The 14,942-nt window shown below is 43.3% G+C and overlaps 1 protein-coding gene and 1 long non-coding RNA gene across 7 annotated transcripts in view; one reads left to right on the forward strand and one right to left on the reverse strand.

Moving 5' to 3' along the window:
* The window catches only part of LOC114806631, a 49,351-nt gene that overhangs the window by 32,989 nt on the left and 1,420 nt on the right, over positions 1-14,942 (reverse strand). The gene's annotated exons all lie outside the window — the stretch shown is intronic.
* ADAMTS9 (ADAM metallopeptidase with thrombospondin type 1 motif 9) overlaps positions 13,801-14,942 on the forward strand; it is a 187,142-nt gene continuing 186,000 nt past the window's right edge. For all 6 annotated transcript variants that reach the window (XM_029052175.1, XM_029052178.1, XM_029052177.1 and 3 more), the window contains exons 1-2: positions 13,801-13,912; positions 14,383-14,780. In XM_029052175.1, the coding sequence (XP_028908008.1) occupies positions 13,801-13,912; positions 14,383-14,780 (510 nt within the window). The remainder of the gene's footprint in view (positions 13,913-14,382; positions 14,781-14,942) is intronic.

A 14,942-nucleotide genomic window follows, 5' to 3' on the forward strand; every position in this document is an offset into this window, starting at 1 on the left:
CAAGGAATGGCAGTAGCAGGATTTTTCAAGTGCTATGGGTCCAAACACAGCACACCTCTAAACACTTCTAAAGTGATATGTTCCAATGATTTCTGGAGAAATGAGGGACTGGGGTGCTGAGACCCCAAACCTGGCTGCTCTCCCCCCATCCCGACAGTGACAGTAAAGGCCAGGAGACTGGCAAAATCATTCTGCTGTAAAAGGTGTCAGTCAGTGCTTTACAGTTTACATTTGCTGAAACTTTATTAAAATCCACATAAAAGGAGTTTAAAAACATATCCTTCTGGATTAAATCCTGTAAATAATCGCCCACAATCTGAGAACAAGAGGAAATGCTGGAGGGAGTGCTGTGTGGGGGTGCAACTGGATAGCATTACATACCCAACTGGTAAGACTGCAACTTGAAATCATCCCCAATAACAGTTTCAAATGGCCGAAGAGCACAGCGGACTGACCGCCTATTTTTAGAGCTGCTGACATCCTACACATATATTTTAGTTTAGGGTGACCAATTTCATGGACAAAGCATGCCTTGCTGCTATGCGAGCAATGGCAGCAACAGGCTTTTTCCAGTGAAGCAGGACTGAGCACAGTGTGCCTCTAAGCTCCCACCCACTCTCCTGCCTCTGACCTGGCTGCCATAACGATATTTTCCGGTGATTTCCAGAGAAATTGTGAGGCCACAGTGCTGAGCCCCAAGAGCTTCTCTCTCTGCCCACTTTGCCTCACTGCTACCCCATGAAACTCATGGCAAACAAATGCCAGGCGGCTGACTTAAGCCATTTCTTCTGATTGGTTTCCCTGGGCAGAATCTGATTGGTGGACACATCTGCCAATCTGCCTGTTGAGCCACGGCTTCTTGGAGTGATGCAGTAATGTAGACGGAGGAGAAAAAAGAAAATGGCCAAGGTGGCCCCATCTTCCTCCTGGCATTTACCAAGAATTTCATGTTTATTGCTTTTACTTTTCTTTGGCTTTGTCCTATGTGCTGCTAACACAAAGTAGCATGGCCTAGTGAAAAGAGCATGGACCTGAGAGTTGAAGACCTAGGTTCTAATCCTGGTTCCACTGCTTACCTGCTGTGTGACCTTGGGCAAGTCACTTAACTTCTCTGTGCCTCAGTTTACCCATCTATAAAATGGGAATTCAATACCTCTTTCCCCTGTGTCTAATAAAAATAACTGTGGTATTTGTTAAGCACTTACTAGGTGCCAGACACTGTACTAAGCATTGGGGAAGAAATAAGGTAATTGGGTTGGACCCAGGGCTCAGAGTCTTAATCTCCATTTTCCAAATGAGTTAACTGAGTCTCAGAGAAGTGAAGCACTTTTCCCAAGGTCACACAGCAGACATGTGGTAGGGCTGGGATTAGAACCTAGGTCCTTTCAATTCTCAGGTCCATGCTCTGATTGACATATATCTACTCCAGTGCTTAGAACAGTACTTAACACATAGGAAGTGCTTAAAAAATATAATAATGATGATGATGATGATGATGATAATAATATAGTGAAGAGCTTCTTTTTAATAGGATAATAAATAATAGGGGGATCACAGCGGGACACAGAGATCGAATGGACAAAGAAGATGTTTCTGAAAAATGAAAATTAGTATCCTTTCCTGTCCCCAACTCCGCCATCCTCTTCTCTTAGAAGAAATGAAGCAGAAGAATCCAGAGGCTGAGAAGGGGCTGGATTACCTGATTTAACGGGCAGAATTGCCAAGGAGTTTTTGGCATGACTCTTCTACTTCCAATGAAGTAAGAGTTGGCTCCCCTTATCTTGGAACAGTTCTTTTCCCTCCTCAGACAGATTTTGCCCCAGGGACTGACTCCTACCTCTTCCCTCTTTCAGATGTTCTCTGGCCCTACCCCCACTGTCTTCCCTACTCCTTCATCTTCTTTACCACTGCTCTTCCTGCTCTTTTCCTCTTCCTCTTGCTTGAGTGTTACTCTGGCTCCTCTTGTGGTCCACCCCGCTCGCCCAATCACCTCCTGGGAGTCATCTCAAACCCAGCCAGAGTTTGGAGGCAGGGACCCAATGGGAGACAAATTCTACTCAAATAAACATAGTTGAATGAGTTCCTCTAGGGACTGAGGCCTCACCTCTCCCTCCACCAACACAATCCTTCTCCTTATCTCATTCTCCTATCCTCTTTTACTTTGAACATAAGCATAAAGGCCACTTATCAAGAGACTGACTCCATTCTCTGCATCTATAGTCTTCACTGTATTTTGGATGAAATCATAAGGTCATGATGGCACGCTAAAGCAATTATAACTTTAGAATTGCTCAGGGTAGTTTCGTATTGCTATTGTATAGCAACAGTGTTATTTCTATTTTTCTGGAAATATTTGATGATCTACAATACTACTATTCTTGCAATACATTGCTGGTCATTATGACAACTCTGGCAAAAACACTATCATACTACCAAAGCCATTGTTTTTAATTAAGTACACCTTTTGTAATAATCTAACAAAGTTTTACTCCACTGATGTTTGCCATGAAACTAATTATATGTCTGGTCAGACCCGTTTTTGAATCAAAACAAACTGAAGTAAATTTCTTTGCCAGTTCCTGATAGGCACCTAACAAACCACTAATTGCCCTGCTTATGTTGCAGGAAGCAATCTATTTTGTGGTATTGGTGTCAATTGATTTGGAGACTGGTAAATGATAAATAATTCACTTACAAATCATACTGATCTGATATAGTAAAATCTCAAACATGCATATACATGTTGGTAAACTGTTAAAGCCTTATTGAGGTCACATCTCCTCCAAGAGGCCTTTCCCGATTAAGCCTTCTTTTCCCCAGTTCCCTCTCCCTTCTGTGTCAGCTATGCACTTGGATGTGAGACAGTTGGGTATTTGATATTCATCCCACCCTCAACCTCACAATATGTATGTATATATCTAAAATTATACTTTATAAATTGTTTATATTAATGCCTGTCTCTCCCTCTAGACTGTAAACTCATTGTGGGCAGGGAACTTGTCCACCAAGTCTGTTATACTCTTCCCGAGCACTTAATACAATGCTCTTCACACAGTAAGTGCTCAATTAATACTACTGAAAAAAGTACCATTGATTATGATGAAGCATTTATTTTTGCCCCTTTCATATCACTCAATCTCCAATGGCTCCTTCCCCTCTGACTTCAAACATGCCCAGGTTTCCCCCATCCTAAAAAAACCCGCTCTCGACCCCACTTCTCCTTCCAGTTATCGCCCTATCTCCCTACTACCCTTCCTTTCCAAAATCCTAGAACGAGTCGTCTACACTCACTGCTTAGAATTCCTTAACTCCCATTCTCTCCTGGACCCCCTCCAATCTGGCTTCCGTCCCCTCCACTCTACCGAGACTGCTCTCTCTAAGGTCACCCATGACCTCCTGCTTGCCAAATCCAATGGCTCCTACTCCATTCTAATCCTCCTTGACCTCTCAGCTGCCTTTGACACTGTCGACCATCCCCTCCTCCTCCACACCTTATCTCACCTTGGCTTCAGGGACTCCGTCCTCTCCTGGTTCTCCTTTTATCTCTCTGGCCGGTCATTCTCGGTCTCCTTCGCAGGCTCCTCCTCCTCCTCCCATCCTTTAACTGTTGGAGTTCCTCAAGGGTCAGTTCTTGGCCCTCTTCTGTTCTCCATTTACACTCACTCCCTTGGTGAACTCATTCGCTCTCATGGCTCGACTACCATCTCTACGCAGATGACACACAGATCTACATCTCTGCCCCTGTCCTCTCCCCCTCCCTTCAGGCTCGCATCTCCTCCTGCCTCCAGGATGTCTCCACCTGGATGTCGGCCCACCACCTAAAACTCAATATGACCAAAACTGAGCTCCTCATCTTCCCTCCCAAGCCCAGTCCTCTCCCAGACTTCCCTATCACCATGGATGGTACGACCATCCTTCCCGGCTCTCAGGCCCGCCACCTCGGTGTCATCTTTGATTCGTCTCTCTCATTCACCCCACACATCCGATCTGTTACCAAGACCTGCCGGTCTCACCTTTACAATATTGCCAAGATCCGCCCTTTCCTTTCCACCCAAACGGCTACCTTACTGCTACAGACTCTTGTTATATCCCGGCTAGACTACTGTGTCAGCCTTCTCTCTGATCTCCCTTCCTCCTCTCTCGCCCCGCTCCAGTCTATTCTTCACTCCGCTGCCCGGCTCATCTTCCTGCAGAAACGATCTGGGCATGTCACTCCCCTTCTTAAACAACTCCAGTGGTTGCCTAACAACCTCCGCTCCAAACAAAAACTCCTCACTCTAGGCTTCAAGACTCTCCATCACCTTGCCCCTTCCTACCTCTCCTTCCTTCTCTCTTTCTACTGCCCACCCCGCATGCTCCACTCCTCTGCCACCCACCTCCTCACCGTTCCTTGGTCTCGCCTATCTCATCGACCCCTGGGCCATGTCCTCCCGCGGTCCTGGAATGCCATCCCTCCTCACCTCAGACAATCTAATTCTCTTCCCCTCTTCAAATCCCTACTTAAAACTCACCTCCTCCAAGAGGCCTTCCCAGACTGAGCTCCCCCCTTTTTCCCTCTGCTCCCTCTACCCCCCCTTCACCTCTCCGCAGCTAAACCCTCTTCTCCCCCCTTTCCCTCTCCTCCTCCCTCTCTCCCGTTGCACCCCCTCAGCACTGTACTCGTCCGCTCAACTGTATATATCTTTATCACCCTATTTATTTTGTTTATTTTGTTTAATGAGATGTACATCACCCTGATTTTATTTAGTTGCCATTATTTTTATGAGATGTTCTTCCCCTTGACTCCATTTATTGCCATCGTTCTTGTCTGCCTGTCTCCCCCGATTAGATTGTAAGCCCGTCAAAGGGCAAGGACTGTCTCTATCTGTTGCCGACTTGTACATTCCAAGCGCTTAGTACAGTGCTCTGCACATAGTAAGTGCTCAATAAATACTATTGAATGAATGAATTTATGGACATTGTTTTGGGAATGTACTCTATTATTTTTTCTCCTGTTACTAATCAATCAATCGAGCAACCTATTTATTGAGCACTTACTGTGTGCACAGTCCTCTACTAAGCACTTGGGAGAGTACAATATAACAGAGTTGGTAGACACGTTCCCTGCCCACAACACGCTTACAATCTAGAGAACGAGCTTACAATCTAGAGGGTGAGCTTAGTATCCCATGTTTTTTTAAGTAGGCCAATTCAAATTAAATGCCTTTCATGGATAGGGTGTCTCACAGAAGAGAAAAGAAAATTAAACAAACTGCAGATTTTCCAGCATCTTGACAGCTACAAAAGATAGTCTTCTAAACCAAATGCATCAAATTCTGCTTAGAGTGACTGCCATTAATAGATGATGGGGTGTGTGTGTTGGGGGGGGAGGGGTGGCGGGGATACATAACTCACTGCTGTATTTAGCCTAACAGTATTTCACAAGATTGTCACCTACCCAGTCTGTTCAGAAGCTGCAGTGACTAGTCTATGTCCAAAGAGAGCACCACAAAGTTCAATCAATCAATGGTATTTATTGAGCGCTTACTGTGTGCAAAGCACTGTACTAAGTTCTTGGGAGGAGTACAATTCAACAGTTGGAAGACACGTTCCCTGCCCACAAGTTTACAGTTTAGGGTGGAAAACAGACATTAATATAAATAATTTATTATATACAATTCATAGATATGTACATAAGTGCTGTGGGGTTGACAGTGGGGAGAATATCAACTGAGCTCCTTATCTTCCCTCCCAAACCCTGTCCTCTCCCTGACTTCCCTGTCACTGCGGACGGCACTACCATCCTTCCCGTCTAACAGGCCCACAGCCTTGGTGTCATCCTTGACTCAGCTCTCTCATTCACCCAAAACATCCAATCCGTCACCAACACCTGCCAGTCTGAGCTTCACAATATCGCCAAGATCCGCCCTTTCCTCTCCATCCAAACAGTTATCATGCTGGTACAAGCTCTCATAATATCTCTACTGGATTATTGTGTCAGCCTCCTTTCTTATCTCCCTTCCTCCTATCTCTCCCCACTCCAGTCTATTCTTCATTCCGCTGCCCGGATCATCTTCCTACAGAAACACTCTGGGCCTGTCACTCCCCTCCTCAAAACCTCCAGTGGTTGCCTATCAACCTTCGCAAACTCCTCACTCTTGGCTCCAAAGCTCTCCATCACCTTGCCCCCTCCTACCTCACCTCCCTTCTCTCTTTCTACTGCCCACCCCGTACACTCCACTCCTCTACTGCTCACCTCCTAACGGTGCCCCATTCACGCCTATCCCGCCATCGACCCCTGGCCCACATCTTACTGCTGTCCTGGAATGCCCTCCCTTCTCACATCTGCCAAACTCTCTTCCCCTCTTCACAGCCCTACTGAGAGCTCACCTCCTCCAGGAGGCCTTCCCAGATTGGGCCTCCCTTTCCCTCTACTCCTCCTCCCCTTCCCTCCCTCCCTCCCCTCTGCTCTTCCCCCTTCCTGTCCCCTCAGCACTGTGCTCATTTGTGTATATTATTTATTACCCTATTTATTTTTATAATGAGGTGTACATCTCCTTGATTCTATTTATCTTGGTGATGTTGTCCTATTTTTGTTTTGTTCTATTTTGCTTTGCCTTGCTGTTTGTCTCCCCGTTTAGACTGTGAGCCCAACATTGGGCAGGGATTGTCTCTGTTGCCGAATTGTACATTCCAAGTGCTTAGTACAGTGCTCTGCACATAGTAAGCGCTCAATAAATACTATTGAATGAATGAAATGCCCAAAGGTCGTACCCCAAATACATAGATGATTTAGAAGGGAGAGAGAGCCAGGGAAAAGACAGCATAATTGGGGAAGATCTCTTGGAGGAGATGTGACCTCAATAAAACTTTGAAGAAGAGAAGTGATGGTCTGGTGTATACAGAGGGGGAGGGAGTTCTAAGCCAGAGGAAGGAAGCGAGAAAGTGGTCAGAAGTGAGATAGATAAGATCAGAGCTGGCACTAGAGGAGCTCAAAATGTGGCTGGGCTGCAGAAGATCAGAGGTGGTAAGGAGTTTCTTTTTGATGCAGAGGTGCATGGGCAACCACTTGAGGTTCTTGAGGAATGGGGAAACACGGACTGAACATTTTTTTAGAAAAAATGATCATGCAACAGATTCAAGTATGGACCAGAGTAGGGAGAGACAGGAGGTCAGGGAGGTCAGTGCGGAGTCAGATGCAGTAGTAAAAGTGGGATATAATAAATGCTTGGATTAACATGGTAGCAGTATAGCTGGAGAGGATTGGGCAGATTTTAATGATGTTATGAAGGTAGAACTGATAGAATTTGGTTAAAGGTTGAATATGTCAGTTGAATGGGAGAGATGAGTGGAGGATAATGCCAAGGTTAGGGGCTTGTGAGATAGGGAGGTTAGCGGTGCTGTTTACAGTGACAGGAAGGGGTGGGGGGGGGGGGGAGGACAAGATGGGAGTGTGAAGATAAGGAGTCCTGTTTTGGGGGCATGTTAGTTGGAGGTGTCAGCTGGACATCCAGGTAGAGATGTCCTGAAGGCAGGAGGAAATGCGAAACTTTAGAGGATGTACATTTGGGAATCATCTGCGAATAGATAGTAGGTAAAGTCATAGGAGAGAATGGAAATGGGTGCAGGTGGAGAAGAGGATAGGATCCAGAACTGAGCCTTAAGGGAACTTCACTGTCAGAGGGTGAGAGGCAGAGGAACCTGCCAAAGAGTCTGAGAAGAAGCAATCATAGAGATAGGAGGAGAACCAAGAATGGACAGTGTCAGCAAAGCCAAGCTATGGAAAAAGTTTCAAGGATGAGTTAGTCCACAGTGTTGAAAGGAGTTGAGAAGTTGAGAAGGCTTAGGATGGAACAGAGGATTACCTTAGAGAGGGTTGTTTCCATGGAGTGAAGCATCCAATAAATACGACTGAATGAATGAATTTGATTTACGATGATACTGCAGGGAACACTGGGAGAGTCAAAGAGGGCAGAGGAGAAGGTGGGGACTGGAGAGGAGCAGTGGAGATTTTAGGGAGATCATGCCTGATGGTTTCAATTTTGTTAAGTATGTGACCAGGTCATTAGGGGAAAAAGATAGTGGGGGTGGGGGGACAGGAGGTTTGAGGAGGGAGTTAAACCTCTGGAACAATGGGTACCGGAGTGAATTATTAAGGAGAATTACTGTCATTGGGCAGAAGAGAAGGAAGAATTGAAGCAGGTAAGAATGAAGTTAAGGTGGACAAGGTCAGAGTCATGTCTGAATTTCCTCCAACAGCACTCTATAGCTCGAGCACAGGAGTAAAGGAAGCATACTGCACAGGTGATCCAGGGTTGTGGGAGGACAAAACAACAGAATTAGCAGCCACATTCCCCGCCCATAAATTTACAGTCTAGATGAGAGAAGAATCGTGAAAAAGTGATCAAAATTGTTCAGAGAGTTAGAAGAGAAGCCTGGGGAGCGGTTGATGAACGTGACTAGTAACTGAAGTGGGTGGTGGAGGCAGATGATATGGGCTTCAATAGAAGGGAAAGAGAGGGATGGGGGAGGTGGGACGGTGTGAAAGTGGCACTGTAGGAAACCAACTCCTTCCCCTTACCTTACCCGCCACGTCTTGGGGAGTGGGGAAAGATGAAGCCCCCCCCCCCTCCCCCCCCCGGAGAGAGCGGCAGGGGAGACCTGATAAAACCCAGGTCTCCAAAACTGCATCATTTGGGATTTTGGGATTGTTGGGTTTTTTCAGATAATCTAAACCTGTGTACAACAGAGATTAGAGGAACTGCTGTTGCCATTACTGACACCCTGGTTGGTTTTGTCAATCGATCATGGCCTAGAATGAATGATGCCTATGCTGTGTAATTATCACAGATAGCCAGATGCAAAGAGTGGCCACACTATTCAAAAGATTCATATTCTGATCGGCTTCTGTAAAAATATATTCCCTTTTAGGAGAAAAACAATATTAACCTAATTTGTATTTGAACAATGGTACCACTCAAGTTTTTCCCAGTATTCCATTCCTATAATTTGACATCTCTATCCAATGTTTCCCTGTTCATATATGCACTTGGATCTACTGTAAAGAAAAAAAAGTTAGTTCTTAAAACCAGAAGCTAATTTATGACTACAATGTACAAGTTACTACCACTAAGGGAGTAACTTTGGTTTACTCACTGAAAATTTGATCTGCCCATTCCTAACCAAAAGAGAAGAGGATCTGTTTTAAAATACTGGGAAATCTGTTGAATTATATATATTAACTTTACACGTATGGTATGTGCAGGCTAAACACTTGAAGTGTTTATGCTATCTACCATGAAATACTTTCATGCATTTTGCCACAATACTAAAATTGGAAACCAAAAGACTGTAAACCTGAAATGTACATTTATGTGCAAAGAATCATGTTAGGATCTTCACTGGAGGGGCCACGGGATTTCATTAGAATGTTTATTCACAAGTTAAGTACAAATATATTTGAATCTACACATCTGGCCCTTCAGAAGGTTCTTTGATGGCTTTATCATTGTGTCTCAAATCTGGATCTTTATTTTTTCCATAGTAAATAGTCTGGATACATGGGAAAGGTCATGTCTTCCAACTTCTGAAATGTATTATGCATGCCATTAGTGGAAGATATATTCCTCCAATAATCAGTTTAAAAGAAGAAGTACATCACTCTCTTTTGATAATATCTAAATAAATGCTTGTGTGAGAGTATTTTGACTGATGAGCAGGAGGTATAAGATTAGTGAGCTTCTATAATTCAAAGATATGAAACACAAAAGTGGTAAGTAGAGTGGACCTTTCTAATAGTACAAGGAAAGAGAAAACAAAGTCCATGAAATATAACGTAATCAAAGAAAATGGTTACAATATTAGTCTTTTTAAAAATTTTGATCAGCAAAGAGTACATAAACCTGTACCTGATCAAAAATCTTTTCATATTAACTTTGCCTTAAAGCACAGAGACTGTTAGAGAATTTTTGAAACCTAACTAGTCTTCAGAATTTCTTCATGTAGTAGAGAGGGAACAGATACTGTTCCAGTGCTTGGCTCATAGTAAGTGCTTAACAAATACCATCATTTATTATTACAAATTAAAAAACTTTAGTTACACAGTAAAGTAAGTGGAAGACTATCAATTCCCCGAAACTAGTCTACCACTGCACACTACTCATCAGACTCATCTGATGAGTAGACTTCCTTCCCACCCTTAATAAATGAACTTATTCCCAGAAATCATGGGCTGGCTGTAGTTAAAGGAAATCATCAGCTCTTTTTTGTTTTCTATTCTGTCCATTAAGAACCCTGTTCTTTTGGTCGTCCAGGTTGTACCGTTTTCTGGAAATAGAAGCATTCATTTTTATATCTCACTCTTTCTGCGAATAGCAGTTTCCATGGAATTTAGCTCCACAAACATTGTATTTGTAATGTCATCTTTCTAATTCATTAAGAAGATTACCTCTCCCCAGCTACTCATATTAATTATCACCTCCCTTTGTTCAACCTTTCAGGGATGAGCCAGAACCATCCTATGGCTGATTGATTTCTTAATTTAACAATGATGCTAGATTTTGGAAAGCCACCATGGAGGTTTTATTGTAAACTCCTCCCTTATTAACTCCAGATGGCTTCAAATGGCTAGATTCCTCTGCAACTAACTTTTTTGCTCAGGGACAATTAATTTTAAGATTCACCTTCCACTCCTGGTCATCCTATCGGTCTATTTATTCGTGTAGTTTAAAAGTTTAAATTATATATTTTAAATTATATATTCATATTAATATATGTCTCTTCCTCTAGACTGTAGGCTCATTATGGGCAGGGAATGAGTTGCTAATTCTGCTGTACTGTACTGCCCTGTATATTGTCTACTTAGTACAGTGCTCTGCACATACTGCTCAATAAATGCAGTTGATTGACTGTAGTACACATCACCAAACTCCCAAGACATTTTGACAAGATAGCCACATAAGCTCGGTTAATACAAAGGGGAAGGAAGATATCAATCAGTGTAACAATTAGGCTATAAAAAAAACCCCACTACCAAATAAAAAAACAAAAAACCTTGAAGAAAAAGCACTGTGGACAAAAATGAAATGATGCCTCCATAATGATAAGAAACTCCTATCATGCTGCTCTTAATATAATGATCATAGTGTCTTTGTTCTGAGTTCAAAACCCATACACTATTCTTCACAATATTCTGTGTAGAGGGTGTCACTGGAGCCATCCATTTTTAAGTGGTGAATGAACGGAGCCGGGAAAAAAAAAGTTAAGAATACATTAAATCAATGATGATATTGAGAGCCTCCAGTCCTAGCTTTTAGTACTATAGCCCAGTCACTGAGAAACTTAGTCAGTCAGTCAATGATACTTACTGAGTGCTTACTGTGTGCACAACACTGTACTAAAGTGCTTGAGAGAGTACAATACAACAGACTTGGTAGCCGTGTTCCCTGCCCACAAGGAGCTTACAGTCTAGAGGGAAGATCTTTCAATCTTTTCCCCATCAGCTATTGGGGGAATGATATGTTGTAACAAAAGAAAGCAAATTCGAGAAAAAACTAAATTTCGGGAGTGGATGAGTACAACAAAGGTTTTTGTTTGTTTTTGGGACAAGTTGTAATTAGAAAAGAAAACAGGCAAATATATAGGGAGAATTATTTTTTCTAAATACAAAATACCTAAAATTTTATCTGGTTTATCAGCAGCTCTTTAAATTTGGAAAGGCTTTTGATTGAAAAGGAAAAATTGGGTGTTTTTTTAAATCAAAAACGAGTACCGCACAAAACTATTAGAAACAGACTTTTAGGGCTGGCATAATATTTTTCAAAACATAAATTGGGTTTTAACACAATATGCCAAGCCTCAGTACCTTCAGGTAATTAAAAAAATGAAAACATGAAGAATAATTTATGTTTTAATAAAAGCAAAGTGGTCACATTTTGAAATATATGCAACGACTAAATGATGCATTATTTTCAGTGTTCTGAATGTCGTTTATTGATTTATAATAATCCCTTAAAATAATTTACAATCTAACAATTTACAAACGAAAATGAAATTTCTCACTCCAGATTCATTTTCATTGTTATTTATCCTTTTGTCTTCATATCAATTATCTACATATCGTAGACAATACATTCATGAGGAAATTGAAGGAACAGAGTTAAAATGGGTTAGGGGGTAATTTGCCTGACACGCCGGTTTTAGTGTTTGAAAATGTAAAAGGAGCCATCTCTCTCGAGAATTCTAATTATATCATAGTGTGTTAATTATAATATGAAGCCATATGTGGGGCTGGATATTCCAAACTATGAATTTCATATCTCAAGAGCATAAGGAAATTCTGGTTTGGAATATATCATTTTATTTTTCACTCACCCATAAAGTGTAACCCAAAAGTTGCCGATAGCTTTTTAATCAAAAGATGGAAACCGATATTTTCGAATAATTTTCTGGGGTAAACGTAATATTAATAGCCACTTCGCTTAAAACCTAGTTTCCTTCTGTTGTGACCAAACAATAAACCTTATTTTTGTGCGTGCGTTGGGGGGGCCGAGGGGAGGAAGGAGAAACTCTTTGCTATTTTCAAGATAATGGCAATTCACCCCTTCCCCCACTCTGAAGAGCGGACTGCAATTCTGCCTAAAACAGGCTTCTTTAACGCCTATAAACTTATATGGAAAATCAGTAGGCGATTTAAGTGAGAGCCACGGTCCGACTCAATGGACTGAAAGTCCCAGAGTTAAATCCCAAAGCCGATGCGCCAGGTAAAACGACAGAGCAAACGATTGAGAAATCACCGAGGTGCCCTTCACCCGGGAATTAATTTACTCCCTCCCGCCTTCTCCACTACGCCCTCCCCTTAAATCCCAGGGTGCTTTCCCTAGTTTTTTGAAAATAGGTACAAGAGTTGATTTCTAGAAGCCAAAAGCTGAAACCCGGTCCCCTCCTAAAGTTTCCTCCCCCCGCCCCATAAAATCCAGGACTTTCCGCAATTAACTCATACCGAGATGAGGTAGTAAACCTTTTCATGGTTTTGCAAGTAGAAATGGGCGAGACCACTGACTCTCAATTGTGTGGCTTTCGCTTTAAAGACAAACTTGAAAAAGAAAGAAACAATGAGTCTGGCGGTGAAACTTTTTTCCCGTTTCTCCCCCTCCCCACCATCTCTCCTTGCACTTCCTCTCCTCTCCCCCGACTACCGACCCCCCTCCGCCCCCGACAACCCCCCCCCAAAAAAAACACCAAACTCTCTATCCCCCTTCCCGATCTTTCCTAAAGATTCGTGCGGTTCAACTTTTGGATAAGGTCTTCCCTTGTGTTAAAAAAAAAAAAAAAGAAGCGGCATAAAGAGCTCGCAGTGAACTCCTCCCTCTCTTTCTCTCCTCCTCCAAGAGGCGTGCTTTTGGGGCATTTGACTCCCACCTCCCCAAGCCATTAAGTTCTAGACGGGCGTCCCTCAACAACCGAGCGTGCTTGGCAAAGGAGCCCACCAAAACCGGGAGCCTGCCCCTCGGCTCTCTCCTTCCCTCTTCTTACAGTATGCTGGTGCAGCCGAAGAGCCGAGCGCAATTTTTGGCCCCACCACTGACCACCAAGTTTCCGCAGTTGGGATTTGTCACCGCAGAGCCGAAGGGAAAGACGGCGGACCTGACCGATTCCTAAAATCAAAGTTGGGAGGGAGAGCCTCGGATCTCTCCCTCTTAGCCTTTTTCCCCCTTTTCCTTCTCTTTTTCCTTGAGCAGCAGTCGCAGCCAAAGAGGAGAAGGAGGGGGTGGATGGTGGGGGGGAAGAAGGGGGGTGGAAGGGGTTTATGAAAGAAGCATCATGCAGTTTGTGCCCTGGGCATTGGCATTAGTAACGTTTCTACTGCGGGATTTCTTGGAGGTGGCCACTGATGCGGCAGCATTACAGACACCCAAACTTCACTCAAGACAAGGTAATATTCATCCAGCACCGGTTTGCTTTGATTTGCTTCAAGTTATGTGATTCCTCGCTCCCTGCTTACCTAGGTTGGGAAAGCATAGATCTGAGGCCAGATGGGGACTGAGTTCTTGTTTTCCAAGAAGTCTTCCTCATGTATGCAGGGTATTTAACTTTAAGAGAAGCCTTTGTTATTTCCCCACTAATTGCTGGGACTGACACTTTAGAACCAGTTTGCTATCCCAACCTCCTCTTTTTTCTCTTCCCTCCCCCCACAGAGTCCCAAAATGAAATCACTTAACTACTCTGGGACTGATTTGGGACTTCCCCGATGAGATCAACAGGACAGTGACTGCGATCGCGTGTATTTTGTCAGCAAAGCAAAATTCTGTTCTTGAGATAAACCAGGATAATGTCTTTAAAAAAAAACCCCAGAAAACCTAGAGGAAATTTGAATTGTGGATGTGTCTGTGTTACTCTTTACAGCTAAACTGTTGGAGAGTCTGTCTGAATATGAAATAGTGTCTCCCAATCGAGTGACTGCCCTTGGAGAAGCTTTTCCCACGAACATGCACTTCAAAAGAAGACGACGGAGCGTTAATTCTGACACTGACCCCTGGCCCGCCTCCACCGCTTCCTCCTCCTCTTCCTCCTCTCAAGCACATTATCGACTCTCCGCCTTTGGGAAACAGTTTTTATTTAATCTCACAGCCCATGCCGGATTTATCGCCCCACTTTTCACTGTCACTTTCCTCGGAGAACCTGGGGTTAACCAAACAAAGTTTTATACCGAGGAGGAAACTGAGCTCAAGCACTGTTTCTATAAAGGACATGTCAATACCAAGCCAGAGCACACTGCTGTAATAAGCATCTGTTCAGGAATGGTAAGTGCCCCCTCCCTCCTTTCTTTTTCTAGTTCAGATGTATCTGCTTGCTGACGTCTTAATTACTCTGATCCTTGAAAGCCACATTTCCCAAAGTTCCAACTTTTAATGGGGTGTTTAATATCATGCCGCAACACACGTACACACATGCAGCACATATCA

This window comes from Ornithorhynchus anatinus, chromosome X1 (genome assembly GCF_004115215.2).
Source record: "Ornithorhynchus anatinus isolate Pmale09 chromosome X1, mOrnAna1.pri.v4, whole genome shotgun sequence".
Lineage (NCBI taxonomy): Eukaryota > Metazoa > Chordata > Mammalia > Monotremata > Ornithorhynchidae > Ornithorhynchus > Ornithorhynchus anatinus.